The sequence below is a fragment of the Budorcas taxicolor genome, chromosome 3 (genome assembly GCF_023091745.1).
Source record: "Budorcas taxicolor isolate Tak-1 chromosome 3, Takin1.1, whole genome shotgun sequence".
NCBI lineage: Eukaryota > Metazoa > Chordata > Mammalia > Artiodactyla > Bovidae > Budorcas > Budorcas taxicolor.
Window position 1 is genome coordinate 78415771 of NC_068912.1, and position 15882 is coordinate 78431652.

At 38.5% G+C, this 15882-nt stretch overlaps 1 protein-coding gene across 1 annotated transcript in view; it reads left to right on the plus strand.

Annotated features, from left to right (window-relative positions):
• Positions 1 to 15882, plus strand: part of DNAI4 (dynein axonemal intermediate chain 4) — a 105608-nt gene that overhangs the window by 49664 nt on the left and 40062 nt on the right. Inside the window, 1 exon segment of the mRNA XM_052638055.1 lies at positions 3078 to 3233. Within this exon segment, the coding sequence (XP_052494015.1) occupies positions 3078 to 3233 (156 nt within the window).

A 15882-nucleotide genomic window follows, 5' to 3' on the forward strand; every position in this document is an offset into this window, starting at 1 on the left:
AGAAGTATTTTTGATGTATTTGTGGGGAGGAAGATGATCTCCATGTCTTACTCCTCCACCATCTTGAAAGTCTCCCCTAGAATCTGTTTGTTGATATGCACAAAAGTAACTTGCTTAGATTTGATTGAAATTGCTCTGAATCTATAGATCAATTTGGGCAGGACAGGCATCATGACAATGCTGAGTTGTCATGCTATCAGTAAACATGGAATATCTCTCCATTTATTTCATTCTTTAATTTTGTTCGTCAGAGTTTTGTAGTCTTCCTTATAATACATTTTGTACATATTTTGTTAGACTTATTCCTACTTCACTTTTGGGTACTAATGTAGATCATATTGTTTCAAATTTCAGATTCCTTTGTTCATTGTTAATATATAGCAAATAGGTTGATTTTTGTATAGTGTTAACCTTGTACCCTGAAACTTTGCTGTAATCACTTGGTAATTCAGTAGTTTTTTTGTTAATTCTTTTAGGTTTTCTATATAGATGATTATGTCATCTGAGTTCAAAAACAGTTTATTTATTCCTTTCCATTCTGTATTTCTTTTATTAGCATTTACTTTTTCTTATCTTACTGCATTAGCTTGGACTTCCAGTATGATGTTGAAAGGAGTGGTAAGAGGAGACATCTTTGTCTTGTCCTGATGTTAGTGAAATATTTTCTAGTTTCTAGAAGAAACTCGTTGGGTTTTGTAGGTGTTCTTTATCAAGTTGAGGAAGTTCCGCTTCTACTCCTAGTTTACTGTGAGTTTTTATCATGAATGAGTGTTGGATTTTGCCAAATGCCTTTTCTGAATTTGTTGATATGATCAAGTCACTTTTCTTCTTTGGCCTGATATTATGGATTACATCAATCAGTTTTCCAGTGTTGAACTAGTTTTGCATATCTGGGAGAAACTCCACTTAGTTGCCGTGTGTAATTCTCTTTATATATTGTTGGATTTGATTGCTAATATTTTGTAGAGGATTCTTGCATCTATGTTCATGAAAGTTGTTGGTCTGCCATTTTCCTTTCTTATGGTCTGTTTTTGGTATTAGATTAATGCTGGCCTCAAAGTACGAGTTAAGTATTCCCTCTATTTCTATCTTCTGAAAGATGTTACAGGGAATTGGTGCAATTTTCTCCTTAAATTAAATTAGTAGAATTCAATCCCTGTATCTGAGCCCAGTGCTTTTAGTTTTGGAAGATTATTAATTATGACTCCGTTTCCTTAATTGAGATAGGGCTATACAGATTGTCTATTCTTTCTTGTGTGAGTTTTGGCAGATTGTGTATTTCAAGGAATTGGTCAGTTTCATCAAGACTGTCAAATCTATTGGAATAGAGTTGTTCATAGTGTTCCTTTGTTATCTTTTTAATGTTCATGGAATCAGCAGGGACATCCTCTCTTTCACATATGATATTAGTACTTTTTTCTTAGTTAGCACAGGGAATTCTAATCAGTACTCCCTAATGGCCTATATGGGGAAAGAATATAAAAGAGAGTGGATATATGTATGTATATAACTGACTCACTTTGCTATACACCTGAAACTAACACAACATTGTAAATCAACTATACTCCAATTGGAATTTTTAAAACCAATGCTACAGTTTATACTAAAGAATTTGATGAAAATCAAGTAAATATTGAGACTATGGATCAATAGAAGAGATGGAAAATTTTTAAAAGTGCCTTTACTACTGATGAAGTTAATTGAAACATGTAGCCTTTCATCCACAGCTGAGTGGACTTGCTATTTCTTCCCTTCAGAATAGATCTTATCAACAATAATTGGCACAGCTAGAAAACGCAGACCTTGTTTGCATGGGTGAGAACAGATGAGAATGCATGCTTTCTGCAAATGAGCAGACTTAACAAAAGAATCCAGAAGTGGCAAAGTTGTAATTCCATCTCCTAAACTTTCCTGTAGGATTAGTCATTTCTCTTTGCCTGGTAATGTGTGAATGAGGGACATAGAGAAGCCAGAAATGTCAATTTAGCTGAAGTTACCTCTGTAAAGATTCAGAAAAACTGACAAAATTTTCCTACCTAACAGTCCACATACAATACTTTATTATAGAAGTTGCATTTCAAATAAATGGATAATTCAATGAATGTATTAGTGTTCCTGGCTAACTTTTAAAAATACAATTAAATTCTAAAACTTGGTACATTTCATAGAGACAGTTTGTTTTCTATGTGTATTATATACTATAGTAAAAACTCTTTTAAGAAGTGTGTGATATGAGATCATTTTAATTTAAAAATGCATGTGTATTTGTTCATGTGTTAACATATATATTTATATCAATCTGGAAGGACATGCATGAAAATGTTACCAGTTGTTTCTAGGTTATGGAAATGTAAGTGTTATTTACCATTTCTTTTACAGTAATCATGTCGTTTTACTCAGCTAAAATAAAATTATCTTTCTATAAATGTTATATGGCTAATATAGTCTGAATTAAACCAGTAGATAGAAACAATATTTTAAAACTTTAAAAAACTATTTACACAATCTTACACTCAGAAATACTCAAAACTTAGGTATAGTTAGGAATACCATTTTTCTGATAGTAGCTAAAATAAGATTTCAATAGTGTATGATAGTATAGAATTAGGAAGTCACAATCATGATTTATTATTCTAACTTGTACATAATTATGGCATGTACATAATATCTGTTTCCTAGGTTTTCTGTTTCTTAGGTTAATTAAATTTTGTCCAATGAACAAATGTAATGATGTTACCTAAACTAAAATTGGGGCTTCCCTGGTGGCTCAGATGGTACAGAGTCTGCCTGCAATGCTGGAGACCTCGGCTTGATCCCTGGATTGGGAAGATCCCCTGAAGAAGGGAATGGCTACCCACTCCAGTTTTCTGACATGGAGAATGCCATGGACAGAGGAGCCTGGCAAGCTATAATCCATGGGCATCATTAACTATTTCTTGCCATTGTTGTAAAACAATAATGTTTTTTCCCTGAACAATAGATATTCTTACCTTAGATTTTGCTTTAGCTAGCTATGTATAAGCTAAAATATTATAATTTGCTTTTAAGTCATGTTTACCTTCCTTTTCTTTATTTAGGTATAATGTCCACGGCTTGGGATTTGTATGATTCTTACAATGCTATGGAGCTTTCATCTTTACCATCAAAACGATCTATGATTAACTCAAGTAGTAAAGCAAGTGTACCTTCAAAAGACTGGGAACAAACAGTGCCAGGGAGTAATTTAGAAAAAAGTAAGATTTCATTTGTTTCAGTTTTTTAAAAATTGGGATAATTGAATTATAACATTATATTAGTTTCAAGCATGCAACATAATAATTTGATCTTTGTGTACACTACAAAGTGATGACCACAAAAAGTCTAGTTACTGTCACTATAAATTTCCCTCTCTAGCCATTTCACCTACCCCTCAACCTCCTTCCCCTCTAATAGCCATCAATTTGTTTATGAGTTTTTTTATTTTTTATATTCTGCATATGAGTGAAATCATACAGTATTTGTCTTTCTTTCTCTGTTTATTTCACTTAACATCAGTTGCTCAGTTGTGTCCAACTCTTTGCAACCCCATGGACTACAGCACACCAGGCTTCCCTGTCATTTACCATCTCCCGGGGCTTGCTCAAACTCATGTCCATTGAGTCAGTGATGCCATCCAACCATCTCTTCCTCTGTCATCCCCTTCTCCTGCCTTCACACTTTCCCAGCATCAGGGTCTTATTTCTAATGAGTCGGCTCTTCTCATCAGGTGGCCTAAGTATTGGAGCTTCAGTTCCAGCATCAGTCCTTCCAATGAATATTCAGGGTTTATTTCTTTTAAGATTGACTGGTTTGATCTCCTTGCTGTCCAAGGGACTCTCAAGAGTCTTCTCCAACACCAAACTTCAAAAGCATCAATTCTTCACTATGTGCAGCCTTCTTTATGGTTCAATTCTCACATCTGTACATGACTACTAGAAAAACTATAGCTTTGACTAGACGGACCTTTGTTGGCAAAGTAATGTCTCTGCTGTTTAGGTTGGTCATGGCTTTTCTTCCAAGGAGCAAGTGTGTTTTAATTTCATGGCTGCAGTCACCATCTGCAGTGATTTTGGAGCCCAAGAAAATAAAGCTTGTCACTGTTTCCATTGTTTCTCTATCTATTTGCCATGAAGTGATGGGACCGGATGCCATGATCTTAGTTTTCTGAATGTTGAATTTTAAACCAGCTTTTTCCCTCTCTCTTTCACCTTCATCAAGAGGCTCTTTAGTTCCTCTTCACTTTCTGCCATAAGAATGGCGTCATCTGCATACCTGAGGTTATTGCTATTTCTCCTGGCAATCTTGATTCCACTTGTGCTTTATCCAGCCTGGCATTTCGCATGATGTAATCTGCATATAGGTTATATAAGCAGAGTGACAATATACATCCTTGACAAACTCCTTTCCCAATTTAGAACCAGTCCATTGTTCCATGGCTGATTCTAACTGTTGCTTCTTGACCTGCATACAGATTTCTCAGGAGGCAGATAAAGTGGTCTGGTATTCCCATCTCTAAGAATTTTCTATATTTTATTGTGAGCCACGCACTCAAAGACTTTCGTGTAGTCAATGAAGCAGAAGGAGACGTTTTTCTGGAATTCTCTTGCTTTTTCTATGATCCAACAGATGTTGGCAATTTAATCTCTGGTTTCCCCTGCATTTTCTAAATCCAGCTTGAACATCTGGGAGTTCTCGATTCACGTCCTGTTGAAGCCTAGCTTGGAGAATTTTGAGCGTTACCTGCCAATGTGTGACATGAGTGCAATTGTGCGGCAATTTGAACATTCTTTGGCATTGCCTTTCTTTGGAAATTGAAAAAAAACTGACCTTTTCCAGTCCATTGCCACTGCTGAGTTTTCCTAATTTGCTAGCATATTGAGTGCAATACTTTCACAGCATCATCTTTTAGGATTTGAAATAGCTCAGCTGGAATTCCATAACTTCCACTAGCTTTGTTCGTAGTGATGCTTCCTAAGGCCCACTTGACTTCGCATCCCAGGATGTCTGGCTCTAGGTGAGTGATCACACCTTCGTGGGTCATTAAGATATTTTTTGTATAGTTCTGTGTATTCTTTCCACCTCTTCTTAATATCTTCTGCTTCTGTTAGGTCCATACTGTTTCTTTCTTTATTGTGCCCATCTTTACATGAAACGTTCCCTTGGTATCTAATTTTCTTGAAGGAATCTCTAGTCTTTCCCATTCTATTGTTTTCCTCCATTTCTTTGCATTGATCACTGAGAAAGGCTTCCTTATCTCTTCTTGCTATTCTTTGGAACTCTGCACTCAGATTGGTATATCTTTGCTTTTGTCATTTTCTTTTCACTTCTCTTCTTTTTTCAGCCATTTGTAAGGCTTCCTCAGATAACCATTTTGCCTCTTTGCATTTCTATTTCTTGGTTATGGTCTTGATCCCTGCCTTCTATACAATGTCATGAACCTCCATCCATAGTTCTTTAGGTACTCTATCAGATCTAATCCCTTGAATCTACTCTTCACTTCCATTGTATGCAAGGGATTTGATTTAGATCATACCTGAACAGCCTAGTGGTTTTCCCTACTTTATTCAATTTAAGTATGAATTTGGCAATAAGGAGTTTGTGATCTGAGCCATAGTCAGCTCCCTGTCTTGTTTTTGCTGACTTCTCCATCTTGGGCTGCAAAAAGTATAATCAATCTGATTTCAGTATTGACCATCTGGTGATGTCCATGTATAGTCTTCTCTTGTGTTGTTGGAAGATGGTGTTTGCTATGACCAGTACATTCTCTTGGTGAGACTCTGTTAGCCTCTGTCCTGCTTCATTTTGTACTGTAAGCCCAAGCCTGCCTGAATCCAGGTATCTCTTGACTTCCTACTTTAGCATTCCAGTCCCCCATGATGAAAAGGACCACTTAACATAATGCCTTGCATTTCCCTGATAATTGGTGACGTTGAACATTTCATGTGCCGTTTGGGAAAAATGTCTCTTTAGCTTATGTTCTTTTTTTTTTTTTTTTTGCTATTGTGTTCTTTGAGCTCTTTGTATTAACCCCTTATCAGATATATGGTTTGCAAATATATTCTCCCATTCAGTAGGTTGTCTTTTCATTTTATTGATGGTTTTCCTTGCTATGCAGAAGGTTTTTAGATTTTAGTTTCCCTCTGTATATAAGAAAGTATTTTTTCCTTGGTGCTTTCTATATTTTTGTTTTGTTTTCAGTTTTCAGAAGCTTGAGTATAGTATATCTTGGTGTGAATTTCTTTAGGTTTATCTTCTTTGGAATTCACTATTTCTTAATTCTATATGTTTTTCTTTGCCAAATTTTGGAAAAATTATTCAGCTATTATTTCTTCAAGTACATTTTTGGTTTCATCCTTTTCTCCTCTCCCCAATAACGTGAATTTATATATCTTGTTAGCGGTCTCTGGGCCTCCGTTCATATATATATATATATATATATATATATAAAGTGAAAGTGAAAGTGAAGTCGCTCAGTCGTGTCCGACTCTTTGAGACCCGTGGACTGTAGCCCACCAAGCTCCTCTGTCCATGGGATTCTCCAGGCAAGAATACTGGAGTGGGTTGCCATTTCCTTCTCCAGGGCATCTTCCCGACAAATAAAAACCCTTACTAATCAAGCTGAAAATTTGGTCTCTCAACAGGGAATGCCTCAGAGCCCTGAATACATTCTCCTGGCAATGCTCAGTCTTTTGGCTTGTTCCTCCCCCCCACCCCCACTTGAGCTCTGACTAACATATATATATATATATATATATATATATATATATATAATTATTATTATTTTGCAAATTATTTTCTTTCTGGTTTTCAGATTTGATAATTTCTATTTTTCTTTCTTCAAGTTCACTGATTCTGTTCTCTGTCCCTTCAGTTTTGCTGTTGAGCCCATCTGTTGAATTTTTTGTCAGATATTTTTTATGTCAGATATATTTTATCTGTTGTCAGATAATTTTTCTTAATTTAACTTTATTTATTTTAATTGGAGGCTAATTACTTTACAATATTGTATTGGTTTTGCCATACATCAACATGAATCCGCAACAGGTGTACATGTATTCCCCTTCCTGAACCCTCCTCCCACCTCCCTTCTGGTACCATCCCTCTGGGTCATCCCAGTGCACCAGCCCCAAGCATCCTGTATCCTGCATCAAACCTAGACTGGCGATTCATTTCATATATGATATTATACATGTTTCAATGCCATTCTCCCAAATCATCCCACCCTCTCCCTCTCCCACAGAGTCCAAAAGAGTGTTCTATACATCTGTGTCTCTTTTGCTGTCTCGCATACAGGGTTATCATTGCCCTCTTTCTAAATTCCATATATATGCGTTAGTATACTGTATTGGTGTTTTTCTTTCTGGCTTACTTCATTCTGTATAATAGGCTCTAGTTTCATCCACCTCATTAGAACTGATTCAAATGTATTCTTTTTAATGGCTGAGTAATATTCCATTGTGTATATGTACCACAGCTTTCTTATCCATTCATCTGCTGATGGACATCTAGGTTGCTTCCATGTCCTGGCTATTATAAACAGTGCATGATGAACACTGGGGTACACGTGTCTCTTTCAATTCTGGTTTCGTTGGTGTGTATGCCCAGCAGTGGGATTGCTGGGTCATAAGACAATTCTATTTCCAGTTTTTTAAGGACTCTCCACACTGTTCTCCATAGTGGCTGTACTAGTTTGCATTCCCACCAACAGTGTAAGAGGGTTCCCTTTTCTCCATGCCCTCTCCAGCATTTATTGCTTGTAGACTTTTGGATCACAGCCATTCTGACTGGTGTGAAATGGTACCTCATTGTGGTTTTGATTTGCATTTCTCTGATAATGAGTGATGTTGAGCATCTTTTCATGTGTTTGTTAGCCATCTATATGTCTTCTTTGGAGAAATGTCTGTTTAGTTCTTTGGCCCATTTTTTGATTGGGTCATTTATTTTTCTGGAATTGAGCTGTAGGACTTGCTTGTATATTTTTGAGATTAGTTCTTTGTCAGTGCTTCATTTGCTATTATTTTCTCCCATTCCGAAGGGTGTCTTTTCACCTTGCTTAAAGTTTCCTTTGTTGTGCAGAAGCTTTTAATTTTAATTAGGTCCCATTTGTTTATTTTTGCTTTTATTTCCAATATTCTGGGAGGTGGGTCATAGAGGATCCTGCTGTGATTTATGTCAGAGTGTTTTGCCTATGTTCTCCTCTAGGAGTTTTATAGTTTCTGGTCTTACGTTTAGATCTTTAATCCATTTTGAGTTTATTTTTGTGTACAGTGTTAAAAAGTGTTCTAGTTTCACTCTTTTACAAGTGGTTGACCAGTTTTCCCAGGACCACTTGTTAAAGAGATTGTCTTTTCTCTATTGTATATTCTTGCCTCCTTTGTCAAAGATAAGGTGTCCATAGGTGCATGGATTTATCTCTGGGCTTTCTATTTTGTTCCATTGATCTATATTTCTGTCTTTGTGCCAGTACCATACTGTCTTGATGACTGTGGCTTTGTAGTAGAGCCTGAAGTCAGGCAGGTTGATTCCTCCAGTTCCATTCTTCTTTCTCAAGATTGCTTTGGCTATTCCAGGCTTTTTGTATTTCCATACAAATTGTGAAATTATTTGTTCAAGCTCTGTGAAAAATACCATTGGTAGCTTGATAGGGATTGCATTGAATCTATAGATTGCTTTGGGTAATATACTCATTTTCACTACATTGATTCTTCCGATCCATGAACATGGTATATTTCTCCATTTATTAGTGTCCTCTTTGATTTCTTTCACCAGTGTGTTTTGGTTTTCTATATATAGGTCTTTAGTTTCTTTAGGTAGATATATTCCTAAGTGTTTTATTCTTTTCATTGCAGTGGTGAATGAAATTGTTTCCTGAATTTCTCTATTTTCTCATTATTAATGTATAGGAATGCAAGGGATTTCTGTGTGTTGATTTTACATCCTGCAACTTTCCTATATTTATTGATTAGCTCTAGTAATTTTCTGGTGGCGTCATTAGGGTTTTCTATGTAGAGGATCATGTCATCTGCAAACAGTGAGAGTTTTACTTCTTCTTTTCCAATTTGGATTCCTTTTATTTCTTTTTCTGCTCTGATTGCTGTGCCAACACTTCCAAAACTATGTTGAATAGTAGTGGTGAAAGTGGGCACCCTTGTCTTGTTCCTGACTTTAGGGGAAATGCTTTCAATTTTTCACCATTGAGGATAATGTTTGCTGTGGGTTTGTCATATATAGCTTTTATTATGTTGAGGTATGTTCCTTCTATTCCTGCTTTCTGGAGAGTTTTTATCATAAATGGATGTTGGATTCTGTCAAAGGTCTTCTCTGCATCTATTGAGATAATCATATGGCTTTTATTTTTCAATTTGTTAATGTGGTGAGTTACATTGATTTGCAGATATTGAAGAATCCTTGCATCCCTGGGATAAAGCCCACTTGGTCATGGTGTATGATCTTTTCAATGTGTTGTTGGATTCTGATTGCTAGAATTTTGTTAAGGACTTTTGCATCTATGTTCATCAGTGATACTGGCCTGTAGTTTTCTTTTTTTGTGGCATCTTTGTCAGGTTTTGGTATTAGGGTGATGGTGGCCTCATAGAATGAGTTTGGAAGTTTACCTTCCTCTGCAATTTTCTGGAAGAGTTTGAGTAGGATAGGTGTTAGCTCTTCTCTAAATTTTTGGTAGAATTCAGCTGTGAAGCCATCTGGATCTGGGCTTTTGTTTGCTTGAAGATTTCTGATTACAGTTTCAATTTCCATGCTTGTGATGGGTCTGTTAAGATTTTCTATTTCTTCCTGGTTCAGTTTTGGAAAGTTGTACTTTTCTAAGAATTTGTCCATTTCATCCACGTTGTCCATTTTATTGGCATATAATTGCTGATAGTAGTCTTTTATGATCCTTTGCATTTCTGTGTTGTCTGTTGTGATCTCTCCATTTTCATTTCTAATTTTATTGATTTGATTTTTCTCCCTTTGTTTCTTGATGAGTCTGGCTAATGGTTTGTCAATTTTATTCATCCTTTCAAAGAACCAGCTTTTGGCTTTGTTTATTTTTGCTATGGTCTTTTTTGTTTCTTTTGCATTTATTTCTGCCCTAATTTTTAAGATTTCTTTCCTTCTACTAACCCTGGGGTTCTTCATTTCTTCCTTTTCTAGTTGCTTTAGGTGTAGAGTTAGGTTATTTATTTGATTTTTTCTCTTGTTTCTTGAGGTATGCCTGTATTGCTATGAACTTTCCCCTTAGCACTGCTTTTACAGTGTCCCACAGGTGTTGGGTTGTTGTGTTTTCATTTTCACTCGTTTCTATGCATATTTTGATTTCTTTTTTGATTTCTTCTGTGATTTGTTGGTTATTCAGCAGCATGTTGTTCAGCTTCCATATGTTGGAATTTTTAATAGTTTTTCTCCTGTAATTGAGATCTAATCTTACTGCATTGTGGTCAGAAAAGATGCTTGGAATTTCAATTTTTTTGAATTTACCAAGGCTAGATTTTATGGCCCAGGATGTGATCTATCCTGGAGAATTTTCCATGTGCGCTTGAGAAAAAGGTGAAATTCATTGTTTTGGGGTGAAATATCCTATAGATATCAATTAGGTCTAACTGGTCTATTGTATCATTTAAAGTTTGTGTTTCCTTGTTAATTTTCTGTTTAGTTGATCTATCCATAGCTGTGAGTTGGTTCTTAAAGTTTCCCACTATTATTGTGTTATTGTTAATTTCCCCTTTCATACTTGTTAGCATCTGTCTTACATATTGCAGTGCTCCTATGTTGGGTGCATATATATTTATAGTTGTTATATCTTCTTCTTGGATTGATCCTTTGATCATTATGTAGTGTCCTTCTTTGTCTCTTTTCACAGCCTTTGTTTTAAAGTCTATTTTATCTGATATGAGTATTGCTACTCGTGCTTTCTTTCGTCTATATTTGCGTGGAATATTTTTTCCGGCCCTTCAGTTTCAGTCTGCATGTGTCCCCTGTTTTGAGGTGGGTCTCATGTAGAAACATATATAGGGGTCTTGTTTTTGTATCCATTCAGCCAGTCTTTGTCTTTTGGTTGGGGCTTTCAACCCATTTATGTTTAAGGTTATTATTGATAAGTATGATCCCGTTGCCATTTGCTTTATTGTTTTGGGTTTGAGTTTATACACCCTTTTTGTGTTTCCTATCTAGAGAATATCCTTTCACATTTGTTGGAGAACTGGTTTGCTGGTGCTGAATTCTCTCAGCTTTTGCTTGCCTGTAAAGCTTTTGATTTCTCCTTCATATTTGAATAAGATCCTTGCTGGGTACAGTAATCTGGGCTGCAGTTATTTTCTTTCATCACTTTAAGTATGTCTTGCCATTCCCTCCTGGCCTGAAGAGTTTCCATTGAAAGATCAGCTGTTATCCTTATGGGAATCCCCTTGTGTGTTATTTATTGTTTTTCCCTTGCTGCTTTTAATATTTGTTCTTTGTTAATTTGATTAACATGTGTCTTGGGGTGTTTTGCCTTGGGTTTATCCTGTTTGGGACTCTCTGGGTTTCTTGGACTTGGGTGATTATTTCCTTCCCCATTTTAGGGAAGTTTTCAACTATTATCTCCTCAAGTATTTTCTCATGGTCTTTCTTTTTGTTGTCTTCTTTTGGGACTCCTATGTTCAAATGTTGAGGCGTTTAATATTGTCCTGGAGGTCTCTGAGATTGTCCTCATTTCTTTTAATTCATTTTCCTCTCTGATTCATTTATTTCTGCCATTCTATCTTCTACTTCACTAATCCTATCTTCTGCCTCCATTATTCTACTATTTGTTGCCTCCAGAGTGTTTTTTTTATCTCATTTATTGCATTATTCATTATATATTGACTCTTTTTTATTTCTTCTAGGTCCTTGTTAAACCTTTCTTGCATCTTCTCAATCCTTGTCTCCAGGCTATTTATCTATGATTCCATTTAGATTTCAAGGTTTTGGATCATTTTCACTATCATTATTTGGAATTCTTTATCAAGTAGATTCCCTATCTCTTCCTCTTTTGGTGGTGCTGAATTCTCTCAGCTTTTGTTTGGTTTGGTGGGCATTTATCCTGTTCCTTTACCTGCTGGGTATTCCTCTGTCTTTTCATCTTGTTTATATTGCTGAGTTTGGGGTGGCCTTTCTATATTCTGGCAGTTTGTGGAGTTCTCTTTATTGTGGAGTTTCCTTGCTGTGGGTGGGGTTGTATGGGTGGCTTGTCAAGGTTTCTTGGTTAGGGAAGCTTGTGTCGGTGTTCTGGTGGGTGGAGCTGAATTTCTTCTCTCTGGAATGTAAGGAAGTGTCCAGTAATGTGTTATGAGATGTCAGTGGGTTTGGAGTAACTTTGGGCAGCCTGTATATTGAAGCTCAGGGCTGTGTTCCTGTGTTGCTGGATAATTTGTGTGCTATGTCTTGCTCTGGAACTTGTTGGCCCTTGGGTGATGCTTGGTTTCAGTGTAGATATGGAGGTGTTTGATGAGCTCCTGTCGATTAATTTTCCCTGGAGTTAGTTCTCTAGTGTTCTCAGGATTTGGACTTAAGCCTCCTGCTTCTGGTTTTCAGTCTTATTTTTACAGTAGTCTCAAGACTTCTCCTTCTATACAGCACCATTGATAAAACATCTAGGTTAAAGATGAAAAGTTTCTCCACAGTGAGGGACACCCAGAGAGGGTCACAAAGTTACATGCAGAAGAGAAGAGGGAGGAGGGAGTTAGAGGTGACCCGAATGAGATGAGGTGGAATCAATAGAGGAGAGAGCAAGCTAGCCTGTAATCACTTCCTTAGTGCACTCCACAGTCTGGACCGCTCAGAGATGTTCACGGAGTTATACAGAGAAGAGACGAGGGAGGAAGGAGACAGAGGTGGCCAGGAGGATAAAAGGGGGGAATCAAAAGGAGCGAGACAGATCCAGCCAGTAATCAGTTCCCTAAGTGTTCTCCACCATCTGGAACACACAGAGATTCACAGAGTTGGGTAGAGAAGAGAAGGGGAAGGGAGGAGACAGAGGCGATCTGGTAGAAGAAAAGGAGAGTCCAAAGGGGAAGAGAGCAGTCAAGCCAGTAATCTCACTCCCAGGTAAAAATGGGTACTGAAGATTGGGTTCTTAAAGGTACAAAATTAATAACAAATATGAAAAAACAAAGATTAAAAATCTAGGGTAGAGGTTGGATTTTCAAAAATACAATATTAAAGAAAAGAAGAAAAAAAAAGTCACAAAAATTATAAAAAATATAGATATATGAAATTTCCTTTAAAAAATAAGGTCTTTTTTTTTTTGCAAAGTAATAGTAGGTTATAAAAATGAAAATTAAAGGAGTAATAGAGGACTTAAAAATTAAAAATAAAAAAAGGATTATCATAAAAATAGTAAAAATATACCTAGGACTTTCTCTGGTGTTGTTGTGGGCAGTGTGGGCTCAGTTCATTTTTGGATAGTTCCTTGGTCCAGCTTATATTTCTCAAGATCTATAGGCCCCTTCCTATGTAGTCAGTACTAACGACAGGGTTTTAATCTATTGCACCTGTCACTTCCAAGGCTGTTCCCTCTGTTTTAGCTTCTTCTGTTAGCTGGTCTCTTCAGTGTCTGATTTCTGCCCTGACACAAGGGGGCGGTGGTGGACACTTCTGTAGGCTTACTTGTTCTTTTGTGCTGTGGGGAGGGAGGGACCCTGCAAATAAATAACACTGACGTGTGCTCTCAGTGTCTCAGCCACACTGGGCCTGCCCCCGCTCCCAGAGCATGTGCCCTCCCTGCCCACACTGCTCAGGATCTAGGTTGCTCTGCCAGGAACCGTCCGAGGCCAGCCCTGGGCTGCATGCACCTCCCAGGTCTAAGCTGCTCAAGTTCAGGCACTTGGGTAGTCCTCAGAGGCTGAGGGCTACCTCAGCCTGTGTTGGGCCCTTCCCAGGTCTGAGCAGCTCAGGTGATGAGGTGTTGGATGAGTGGGGTCGCTGCAACTTATCGGCTCCTGTCCCTGCCACTCGGTTTTCTGGGTGTACAACTGGCGCACCTTCGCAGGCAGATGTCCAGAGCCCCAAGAAGTCTTAGTTAGCAAAGAAGCCTGCTTGCAGTTTGGTAGATACTGTCTCTCTGGGGCTGCGATTGCCCTCTTCTGGCTCTGGCTGCCTGTCACTGGAGGGGGATGGTGTACAGCCGGCTAGTTCTGTTCAGTTCTTTGCTCTGTGCACAGGCCTGGTGGTGTCTTAGGGCTTTTCGCGTGGTAGCTATCTCGCAGTCTGATTTGCTAGCCCAAGTTAATTCGCTCAGATTGCCCGCAGGGCATTCAGGCCCGGGGTCCTTACTCTAAGCAATGCGGCCCGTGCCTCCCTGCCCAGCCGCCGCTTGCTAGTGGAAAATGCAGGTATCTGCGCTGCTTCTCTGCTAGGGGAGTTACTGTTGGGCTCGTATCTATGGGGTTTAATTATTTATTTATTTTTCCTCCCTGTTATGTTGCCCTCTGTGCTTCAAAGGCTCGCCACAGACTCGGCAGAGAGAGTGTTTCCTGGTGTTTGGAAACTTCTCTCTTTTTAAGACTCCCTTCCCAGGACAGAGCTCCATCCCTCCCTCTTTTGTCTCTTTTTTTGTCTATTTTTTTCTACCTCCTTTCGAAGACAATGGGCTGCTTTTCTGGGTGCCTGATGTCCTCTGCCAGCATTCAGAAGTTGTTTTGTGGAATTTACTCAGCGTTTAAATGTTCTTTGGATGAATTTGTGGGGGAGAAAGTGGTCTCCCTGTTCTATTCCTCCGCCATCTTAGGACCTCCCTGTTGTCAGATAATTTAAGCATCTCTGTCATCTCAGTGTTGGTTTCTATTGATTTTGTTTGTTTTTTGTTTCATTTAAGTAGAGATTTTCTTGGTTCTTTGATCAGTGACGTTCAGTTAAAATTTAGAGACTTGGGGTATTATGTTTTGAGAACTGGATCTTGTTTAAACTTCATTTGTAGCAGGATTTGTTTGACACTCTTTTGACAGGGAAATTTACTGCTCCATTACCGTCAGGTGAAAGTAGAAGTGGGGTTTACTGCCCCATTTTGTGTCTGTGTGTGTGCACACACGCACACGTTCACTCAGCCGTTTCTGACTCTTTGCAATCCCATGGACTGTAGCCCACCAGGCTCCTCTGTCCATGGAATTTTCTGGGCAAGAATATTGGATAGGGTTGCCATTTCCTACTCCAGGGGAATCTTCCTGATCCAGGGATTGAACCTGGGTCTCTTACGTCTCCTACGTCGGCAGGCAGATTCTTTACCACTAGCACCACCTGGCGGAGAAGGTGATGGCATCCCACTCCAGTACTCTTGCCTGGAAAATCCCATGGACAGAGGAGCCTGGTAGGCTCCAGTCGATGGGGTCACAGAGAGTCGGACACGACTGAGTGCCCTCACTTTCACTTTTCACTTTTATGCACTGGAGAAGGAAATGGCAACCCACTCCAGTGTTCTTGCCTGGAGAATCCCAGAGACGGGGGAGCCTGGTGGGTTGCTGTCTATGGGGTCGCACAGAGTCGGACATGACTGAAGCGACTTAGCAGCAGCAGCAGCACCACCACCTGGGAAGCACCCATTGCTGGAGTAGAAATCCATATTTTTCACTTGCCCTTCAATTACACTGAGGGAGGGGATCATCTCATTACTGTTCTGTAATGTTAGATGGGGAGCTCTAACCTTGTGTAAGTTAGATAGTGGGCTCTAACTTCCATTGATACCTACATGGCTGGGAGGGAGAGGAGCACCTCATTAACACTTCCTGACACCATGGATTGGGACTTGGCTTTATTACTTTGGGGCAGTTCTGTAAGTTCTGACTGTACCAATTCAACACTGACTATTGGGAAGAACCTTTTTACTGCCAGATAACTGTGGAATTCCATGTTTCC